The sequence below is a fragment of the Pyxicephalus adspersus genome, chromosome 11 (assembly GCF_032062135.1).
Source record: "Pyxicephalus adspersus chromosome 11, UCB_Pads_2.0, whole genome shotgun sequence".
In the NCBI taxonomy this organism is placed as follows: Eukaryota; Metazoa; Chordata; class Amphibia; order Anura; family Pyxicephalidae; genus Pyxicephalus; species Pyxicephalus adspersus.
The window spans coordinates 57,596,334-57,607,304 of NC_092868.1; the positions used below are offsets into that span (position 1 = coordinate 57,596,334).

The 10,971-nt window shown below is 35.0% G+C and overlaps 1 protein-coding gene across 1 annotated transcript; it reads left to right on the forward strand.

Annotated features, from left to right (window-relative positions):
* Window positions 1-3,794: 3,794 nt before the first annotated feature.
* Window positions 3,795-9,827, forward strand: BSX (brain specific homeobox). Its single transcript, XM_072426172.1, has 3 exons — window positions 3,795-4,537; window positions 7,065-7,255; window positions 7,425-9,827. Exons 1-3 carry the CDS (start codon window positions 4,201-4,203, stop codon window positions 7,665-7,667), a joined length of 771 nt encoding a protein of 256 aa, XP_072282273.1. The 5' UTR covers window positions 3,795-4,200; the 3' UTR covers window positions 7,668-9,827.
* Window positions 9,828-10,971: the final 1,144 nt, after the last annotated feature.

Sequence of the window (10,971 nt, forward strand, 5' to 3'; positions counted from 1 at the left end):
GAAAAACAAGATTTACTGAAAAGACCCGTGCAATAAAATGCCGGTGCCTAGCAATGTTGAGCCTATGTCTGGCAATCTAGTGCCAGCATAGTAGCTCTGGCAATGTTGACCATATAACCAAGCAATCAGAAGTAATGTTATAATTGAAAATGGTTAGGACTATCTGTGAGATGATGAGCAGGACGTGAGATTTCAGGGGTGCTGTTTATATGAACAGCCAAAGATTAAGGAATTTAAATTTTGTTTGTAAAAAACTTTTGGACCATATCTGAGAAATGCACATCAGCACAGCCATCACTGCAACAAGGAAACTCATGACCAGGTGACAACGCAGGAGCACAATTGGGATACAGTTGTCACTCTGTATCAGGAAGTTAAGGAGTTAAGAGGAGGTCTTAAGGAGTTAAGACCTTTGCGGCAGGATCGCCTGAGATTTTTTAACCAAATATAACGATTAGAAATAACTTAAAACAACTTTTTGATTGCATTACAATTTTTACATTACAACAGATTACAATTTTTGTGATTTCGGTGGCTGGGGTTAAATCCACAATTTGGTTAATTTCAGACTAATGATTACCATTACAATCATCGTAAGATTGCATTGCTGAGCAAAAGACAGATGAAAATAATTCCCTTGTGGTACCCAAATACGCATAAGTGCACATGAAAAGAAGTTTACATGACTCGCATTCCGCTCCAGCAGACTTAAACAGATTGTAGCTGCGTATCAGCTACCGCAGACCGCACTGGGGCCACGCGCCTTGTGACATAGTAATTAACTTGATGACCGGGCTGAGTAGGAAGACAAAGGATCTGTTTGCCCTTTTCAAGAAGCCAATTGTTAAGTCTGTGTAAGGATTAGACACAGACAACAGTTCTGTCCCAGCTACGTCATTGTGACAAGATCCGTGAATAGGGGGCAATTTTCCGCTCAGTGGTCCGTAACTGTACAACAAGACCACTTATTATTCATGGACTGAGGAGAAAAGACAGCCGGAGCTTTACCAGGAGAAAAAATGGCAACAGCTTCATCAATGTACAACAAACAGTAGGAGCAGTGCAAACTTTCCTCAAAAAACTAAACCTGCTGGCTAGCGGACAGAGGACACGATTAAACATGAAAACTAAAATGTCATGTGTTGCATATTACCCGTTCATAGATGTGGCAGCTGCGTTACTTTTCTTTTTTAGCTTGTATTCCTATATTTTCACCTGGAGATCCTGTCAGTAACACACTTCCTGTTCCAGGGTGACAACTAGTATTGGGCAAATCTGCCTTGGTTCAGTTTCCCAAGGGTTGAGCGAATCTTGTTTGAAATTTAGCAAACCCAAAGTTCTATGCAAATTCTATAGTCTAGGGTCAGGTTGGGTGGGTTGGCAATAAATCTTGTTAAATAGCCTATTTTTTGGCTAAAACTCAGGTCCATCTGAGCAAATGAGCAAGAGGGGTCACATAAATGCAAAGCTTCCCTGGCACATTTTTGTAGGGCAGCAAGAGCCAGGGACCCATTAGAGGGCCAAGCAGAGATATCTTGTGACCCTCATATACCACTAATAAAACATTTTGGGGGATTATCACCGGGGTCCAGTGGAGGATTTTTACAGTGCGTCAGTCCAACCCTAATAATAAGTAAACTTCTGGTACTTCTTGGTAGCTGGGCACTGCCATGGCGTACCAACACAAAAACATTTTCTAAAAAATTGCTCAGTATACTGTATGCCCAAGGAAAAATAACATTGTCACCCTAAGATTTCTATATATCGGGAGTTGAGAACATCTCCCCCTTGGAGGTGGTGTTCTACTTGAAAGGAATTTGCTACAAGTGTGAAAACACGCAAGCAGTAAATTGCCATAAATATGTATGACATCACACACATTTATAATGCATGTATTTGTGCAAAACTACAAATAACCCCCCCCCCCTTATGGTGCAGCTTGGGACAGAGGGTTCCACTGAGACCAGGGATTCTTGTATTGCAATGGGGGGGGGATTCCCCTTGTGGATTGTGTGATACTGAAACCACCCAGCTTGAGACTCCTCTCTTATTAATCCACTTTAGGCTGTGTATGGAGGAGAAGCTGGACACAAAGACCCAAAGGATAGCTTGCAGTCCAGCTCCATCTCCCTTCATTAAAAGTCTGATTGCCATTTCAATTCTTTTAAAAGGTTTTTCCATTTATTTACAATTTAACATCTCATACATATGGAAGGCATGGTTCCTCAGCCCGACACTACACCGCCTCAGACTCCTTCTTCTGCTCCCTCCCTTCCTTTCCTTTAAGGCCTAATTGATTCTGGTAATTAATTTGTCCTACCTGCTGAAGCCCAGAGCCATGGCGGCAGTGAACAGAGAGATTAGCACTAGACTCCTTTAATTATCTAATAGCATGGGCCAGCGAGGAATCCGGCTCTATTAAAACACTTTTAACTATTAACCACAGTGATTGGAATCGTAATGATCATGACTCGATTTCCAGAAATGAAAGAAGGTGGAATCAAAGTCCTCCGTTTAATATCCTCCAGTTTAACATCCATAATTAGAGCAATTTGTGAGGCGAAATTAGCCGCCTCTGATGTTCGATGTGACGCTAATTTGGCAAAATTGACTTCAGGGAAGTGTTGTACATTAGGAATAAAAAGAAAAACACAAAGACCGCTGGGGAACGCAAGTAACTGAGTGTGCGATCATCTAAATAAATATCTAATACTAGGGAATATACACACATACATATAAATATATATACAGATAGAGTGAGATACACGGGGAATGAGGGGAGAGAGAAAAGTAATCCCAGAAATTCAAGGTGGGTATGACTATAGTAGGAGTTGTAGGTGAGGACAGATAGAGACTTCTCTGGTATAATCAGAAGAGGTGTATAATACTATAGTATACGACTCCAAAATCTTGACGATGGAGCGCTGAGGTCATCTCTTGTCCTGGTGATTCGGCAAGTAGAATAGGAAAATTGGTTTGAAAAGTTTATGGCCCCTCATCTATAGTAACTGGGACACCACTCAGGAATGTGTGCTGTACAGCATTCCTGCGGTCCCCCATTCCTGTTATGGTGGTGATGGGTGTATATTCCATGAATGGGCCCCAGGCTTTTGATGTTTTTGGTATCCCCTGGTATAGCAGATGAGGAGACACATGTCTTCTTCTACAATATCCACCTGGTTCATCTCTCAGGTACCAGCTCTGCCCGTTCAAATCATTTTCTATGTCCACCTCTTACAGTTTTATGTCGTTGGAGCCGGAGTCTAGGAATCCCTCACTAGATGGGAATTTCATGTTATCTTTAGTTTTATGATTTGTTCTTCATTGGAACCACATTTTCACCCATGCAATAATTAAAAAAATTTTATTGTCAATACAAACAAAAAAACCCTTCTGGGGAAAGAGTCCTGCAACACAGGAGGGGGATATTGATTTATGCCCCATCATAGTATATCACGGGGTTATCTCTAGAATACCAGCCCCCACCCAAAGATAGATAATTGTGTTTTAATATATATAAAGTATACTTTACATACATACAACTAATGAACAGCTATAGTAAAGAAAAATAAGTGAGAAAAAAAATAGAAATAGGATAATTTATATGCATATAGTAGATTACTGTTACTACATAATTTACACACACACACACACACACACACATATATATATATATATATATATATATATATAGAGAGAGAGAGAGAGAGAGAGAGAGGGGGGGAGAGAGAGAGAGAGAGAGAGAAATCTATGTGATGCACACATTATATATCTGATTTCCCAAATAAAAATGTTAACAGGTTGCAAAACCCTTCCTTGGGTTTGTATTAGTACATGTATATTTGTGTGTGTGTGTGCATTGGTTGCATTGTTTGTGTTGTGTTATCAGAGTGCTGTTTGTTTGTGTGGTAATAAATTAGCCCATTTCCATGAGGCGATTAGTAGTAGATGGAGATAATGGCCTCTCAGGCGCCCCTCACAGGGTAATCTAGTGCTGATTAATGTGAGTTTCAGCACCTTGGACAGCAGAGCTCCATGACTGGCAGAGAGATCTGCAGTTGCTGACAGCTCCCACCCTCCACCCTGGCCTCTGATTGGCTCTCTGGAGAGTCTCTCAAGCCCCTAGAAGAAGACCTGTCCTCCTGGTAGAAGAGAGCCCCTTCTTCATCCTTGTCCTCCTCCTCCTTCTCTGCTGGCTGCATGCTCACTGACATCCTAGATCCACAACTGAGACCTCTTTCACAGCAGCAAGTGGCCATCCCCGGCACCATGAATTTAAACTTCACCTCTCCGGTCCATCAGGTGTCAACCCAGAGACCCACATCCTTCTTCATAGAGGATATCTTACTGCACAAGCCCAAGCCACTTAGAGAGTCCAGCAGCACAAGCAGCAGTCACTTCAGCAGTACCTTCGCATCTCGAGTCCCCCTCCTTGATTATGGCTACCCTTTGATGCCAACTCCCACTATCCTAGCACCCCATCCCCACCACCCTTTACACAAGGCGGACCACCACCCGTTTTTTCTAGCCACCTCTGGTGAGTAGATCTCAACTAACGCATGTAATTGGGGGTCATTGTGATTGGGTCTTCTGGGCTTCAGGTAAACAAAAAAAAATTTCAGCATGATTATGATTTAAATAGGAAAAAATCTAAACAAGAAAAAAAAAAAAATAAAACAAAAGCAAAACAAAATTGCAAATAGTTAAAAAAAAAAGAAATATATGTAACCTAAAATAATCCAAACATTGTACACATTTATTTCTCCATTTAGAAGCAAACTATTTGGAAGTTAATTGTTCAGCATTTCAGTAGAAGCACTTGTTGCACTTTGTTAAATCTTTAATTAGAATATTCTGGCAAACACAAATACAACTTAATAAATTGCACAGCCTTTTTTTCCCTAAAAACTATTCACAAATATACAGAACACAAAACTGTTGATTTAGAAAATGTAGTTAAAGTATGTTATAGACTATAAATAAAGCAAAAAAAAGGGATATATATTTTTTGGATTTGGAATATGTTGTGTCAAGATCCAATCCTGCTGTTTTATTCTTAAACAATATTTGTTTTAAATGACTGTCATTTAGTCTTTATTAGGAAATATAACGATAAAGGAGGAAGATAGTTTAAAAAATAATATAGGTTGAAAATAGTAACCCTTCTGATTCCACACTTTTATATTTACAATTTATGTTTTGCACTACAAACATAAATGAATAATACCACAGCATACAGGAGGCTGGATACTGGAATAAGATATATATATATATATATATATATATATATATAAATTAAGATAAATACTTTGTTAGGGTAGTTCTCAGAGTTATTATGATTTCAGAATTTCAGACTTTGTTCATGAGTGCTCTTCATATTTACCTTTAATATCGGTAATATGAACAAAATACAATATAACCTATTATGATATATGTAAGATAATCTTTTATAAATAAAGCTTATAATGATATTATTATAATATTAAATATTAAAAAAACAATTGTTCCATATATACAGAAAAGGGGTGACATACATAAAAAGATAGGACTATATATAGGAGATAGATAGATAGATAGTGTGTAGTGTATTGTTGTCTGTATGTGCCAACGCTGCATACGATCATACATAATGCATGTTGTGCCAGGGACATCCCTGAGTGATGGTGTAGTAAATAACAGAAATGTCACATATTGTATCACAAGTATTAACTACAAACATGCAAAAAAGTGATCATTGTAATGTTATAAACATAGAATTAATTTGTAAAATATGGTACAAGTATTTATAGGTACATCAAATATCTATAGGCAAACATAAGTACAAATGATCACTGCCTGTTAATTATAGGAAATATTTTTTTATAATGATAATATTTGACAAAGGGAACTGATTGTTGTAGCAAGGAGGAGCAAAACAGTTTGTGAGTTCAACAACATACTATATATAAATACAATATATACTGCATGAAAACCAGAATTTTATACATTTAAGGAAATAAAACCGATTAATATAATACACTACAATGATACTGAAAACAGAATATTAACATATTCCGAAAAAAAGGCAAAAAAAATCATATATAATAGCAGTATAATCATAAAAAATAAATATATATCTATGTGTACATATATATAAAAGATATGTGTGTGTGTGTGTATGTATATATATATATATAATATATATTATTATATATATTATTATTATATATATATATATATATATAAAACATGTGTTTGGGATTGACAATTTGCAATACAAGAAAATAAAAACAGAAATATTATACAATATTATACAAATAAATACGGATTTTAAAATCTGATAATTATTTCCTATCCATTTTTATCTAACAAATATGTTATTGTAATAATTAAATATATATACACAGACACTGACCCAATATAATATAACATTGTAGGAAATTAATGTTCCTTATCATTATATAGTACTGAATACTATAATGTCTAGTAGTTGTAAAAATGATGCTGGTTAGCCTGTAATTGAAGCAGAAATCCCAGATTGATGAGGAAAATGCCCTTCAAATATTTACGGGTCTATTTATAAATATTTTTACTTGATATTCAGCCAACCTTATGTAAAATTTAATTATGTAATTTATTAGAAATTGTGGGACTCAAAATCTACTTGTGATCTGTACATTTTTCTTATGAAATTCAATGTAAAAAAATTTGTACATTATAGGTAAAGGTGAATTTTGAGCAAAAAGATTTATAAATACGATCTTTAAAAATTAAAAAAAAAAGCCAAAATATATGCAAACCTTTAAAAAATAAAATACCTAGAATAAACTGAGAGAACTTTAAAAAATACAATGAGTAACAGAGTTTAGAAATTAAATAGCCAGTATGTATGTAAAAAATAATAAAAGAAAATGCCCAGAATATATTTAAGAATATTTAACTAAAGGTTTAGATATATGCAGAGATTAAGATTTAGATATGTAGATGGAGAATGGAGTTCATGGATATAGCCGGTCACAGTAATTCAGATTTTGAGTGGTGTAAATGTATCGGATAATTATAAGTTTTTGGCTACCTTCCTTTAGGTCTCCCCATGCCTGCCCTATTCCCCCATCACAGTGAGCTGCCGGGAAAGCACTGTCGGAGGAGGAAAGCTCGCACCGTGTTCTCTGACTCCCAGCTCTCAGGATTGGAAAAACGCTTTGAGTTACAGCGTTACCTGTCCACACCAGAGAGAGTGGAGCTAGCTACTGCACTCAGCTTGTCAGAAACACAGGTACCCCCTACAATTTCAGTATATGTCACCTGTCTGTCTCTCTGTCTATCTATCTATCTATCTATCTAATCTATTCTTGTGGTGGGATTTAGGTTGATATTCTCTCCCATGTTGTAGTTCTATTTCCCCAGAAGGGTATTAAAACCATGTTTTTCTGGTCATTCTGCAGGTAAAAACCTGGTTCCAAAACCGAAGAATGAAGCACAAAAAGCAGCTGAGAAAAACTCAGGATGACAATAAAACCCCATCCAGCGAGGGTCCTCTAGACCCTGGCTCCAGCGACACAGAACTCGGCGACAATCCCGTCGACATAGACAAGGACCCAAACAGCCAGAGCCGGTACCTGAGAGATGAACCAGATGATGAGGTGGATATCATAGAGGACGACATGTGCCCCCCCCATCTGCTATAACAGTGGGACACCAAGGACACCAAACTACTCATGGAATATGCACCCATCACCATGGTGACATGAAGGGGGATCCCCAAAAATGCTGTATAGCACACAGTCCTGATTGGGGTGGGGGGCTCACTTACACCGGATGGAGGTTCACAAACACTTTATACGGAACCTCAAATTAAAGTCACAATTTCCCTGGACAGTTCTCCTGACTCTACTGTTGATATCCCTGCCGAATTACATGGACAGGAGAGGACCTCAGCGCCCCATCTTCATGATGCTGGAGCCTAATAATATATTGTGGTATTATACATCTGTTCTGACTATATCTGAGAAGACCCAACATTTCCCCCACTGCCCCTGTGCACTCGCATTCATCCATGCTATGTGTCATTTGTCAATAGTTGTGAAAATCCCTTCCACGTAAGCGAATAATTGTTCATTGACATTCCTATTGTTCACTGCTCAGTTTCTACACACATATATATATATATATATATATATATATCCTCGGAAAAATAATTAGTGGCTCTGCTTTACTAAAGAGTTCAAAAATCTTCATTTAATAAATTAAGTAAAAATTTACTCAATTTATCCAATTTTGAAATGCAATTTCTGTTTAGTTACTTGCACATAGTTGGGTGTTCAAAATGAATGTAGCTACAGTCTATTGAATGAAGATTCCTAACTCCTGTAGTAAATTAAAAAAAATTATTTGAATGAAAATGTTTGGACAAAAGTATTGTTGCAAGCTTTTTCTCCACTTCCCACACAGCACGTGCTCTATTATCTTTCCTTCCTATCCCATTTCTTTTCTTTCCTTTTCCATTTTCCTTTTTGTTCCCTCCTTTTTTTCCCTTCTTTTCCTTTCTTTTCATTTTCCTTTTCTTTTCCTTTTCCTTTCCTTTCTTTTTTTTTCCTTTTTTTTTCTTTTCTTTTATTTCCTCTTTCATTTCATTTTCCTTTTCTTTCCTTTTCCTTTCCTTCCATTCTCCTTAAAGGTATCTAAATACCGCCTTAACCTTTCCCACTCCATCCTCTCTCTTTTTTTCTTTCTCTCTTCCTTCTCTCTTTGAACCTGCTCTATATTTTTTTGACATACCTTTCTTTCTTCTCCCCTTCTGTCTCATTCCCTCTCTTACTTAGCCCTTCTACTAATACTGGGATCTGAAGCTGTTTTACTTGCACTAAAAAATATGAAAGTCAAAGCTGTATTAAAATATTCTCTATTATTAATATCTCCCTATTCTCTCCCCGCATTGTTGTATAAATGTGACATGATCGCACCAATTCATGTGTAGATTAAATTGAATTTCATTGTCTTGAAAATAGAAATATTGGTAGCTTTCCCTTTAATTTTAAATACACAACATCCTTGCCATCTCAGTATAAATGTTTTACCATATTTGTGTATTTGCACCCCCTGGTCTAAGCCACACTGATGTAATTGTTCCCTAAAAGAAATATTCTACACATTTGAAGAGGTGATGAATCATAAAACTTGATTACTGGTTCCGTTGTGCAGGTTTTGTGGATTTTGTATTTAATTTCAAAGTGTCAGTGTTGTAGTCCAAGGTATGGATGGGCTGTTTGGATTAAAAATTGTATAAAGGGTACCCATACCACATGCGGGAACTGCAGGTCTCAGCTTTGTCTGATGGACTGGGGAAGACGGGGCTTGTTGGATTGTTAAATCTCAGATTTTGAAGATGAGAATTTAGCAATTAATGGGAAGTTTGCATCACTGAGACTTCTACCTTTCCATCAAAGAAGGAAATGTTTTAATCTGACCGTGTATGAAAGGTTGAAATATAACCCCTAAAAAACTTGTTGTTTTCATAATTAATTTATTTAAACACCAATCTGTCTTGTCACTGGACAATGGAATTAATTCCCTCGATTTAGAGAAGTTCCCATGGATTAATTTTCCCCTTCACGCTAGTTGCAGCAACAGGATTATGTGCAGTGTGGGATTAGGCTTCTCAACTCATTCTGCATTTTCCGTCATGTGTTCCATAGACATGATACCATGTTACAATTGCCCCCATTGTCTCTCCCACATCAATCAGTTCACGTTGTTGTTTTTTCTAATTTTATGAAATGTTTCATGAAGATGATATATCTTGTTGGAATACATGATTTTATTTAAATAAATCTATTTTGAATTGATAAGTCTGTGAAATTCTTAGCTAGGAAAAAAATGTATGTTCTTTTTCTTTGTATTTATATAACACATTCAACAACAAACATACTGAAATTCAAAAGTAAAATTATTGAGAAAAATATATATATATATATATATTTTGTTTTTACAAATCATTACTTAGTAATCAAAGTACAAGGTAGGTTTTTTTGGGTTCTTCAGTTAAAAACAATAAATCGAAAAGTATACATTTAAAAAAAATCTAAACTATTTTCTATACATAAAGCGATATATACATACATACAATATATATAGATACATACTTATATACATTTATATGTATAAATATTTAAATCTATGTGTATATATATATATTTGTGTGTGTGTATATATATATATATATAAACATTATATATATATATATATATATATATATATATNTAAATATATATATATTTTTTTTTTTTTTAAATAAACATATTATATATATATACATATGTATGTATATATCATTTTTTTAAATCCTCCAGATAATAAATAAATATTTTATTACCATTTTAATTACAAATTTTATAATACTGATTTTAAAATTTAATTTTATTATGTTTTTTTAAAAAAAACTTATATACATATAAGAATACATAGAAAAATGGTATATATATTACACATAGTAAGAGTTAAAATGATAAACAATAAATTGTCATGATTCTGACTGTCTTCTTTGAACAATGGAATAATCTATTCCAAAATAAGATTCCCCTTCAGAAAAGGAAAGATGGCTAAATAAATTGCAATCTATAAATATAACAATTTATTAAAAATACATTGTAAAGAATTATTTCGAAATGAACATGTGTTTGTGTGTGTGTGTACTAAAGAAAAAAGAACACCTTCCATAATATGAACATCTTTTACTTTAAATATTTCATTACTGTTCATAAAAAACAAAATGCAAGATAAATACTCTATTCAATATTAATATTATTTATGTGGCCACACACATTCCTTTTTTTCAATTTGTTCAAATATATGACCAGAGAATCATAAAAATAAAAAACCGAGCAATTCAGTTGAAAGTCTTCCATGAAAAATACGTAAAAAGCTTTAGATACACCACACACTTTAAAAATGTGTAAAAGATATTACATTCTTTATAATCATTTTTATATTGAT

Excerpts from the sequence above, each read along its gene's own strand:
- BSX (XM_072426172.1), top strand. The coding sequence starts at position 4,201 with ATGCTCACTGACATCCTAGATCCACAACTGAGACCTCTTTCACAGCAG. Across the intron at positions 4,538-7,064 it reads GTTTTTTCTAGCCACCTCTG|GTCTCCCCATGCCTGCCCTA; the intron begins GTGAGTAGATCT and ends ACCTTCCTTTAG. Across the intron at positions 7,256-7,424 it reads TCAGCTTGTCAGAAACACAG|GTAAAAACCTGGTTCCAAAA; the intron begins GTACCCCCTACA and ends GTCATTCTGCAG.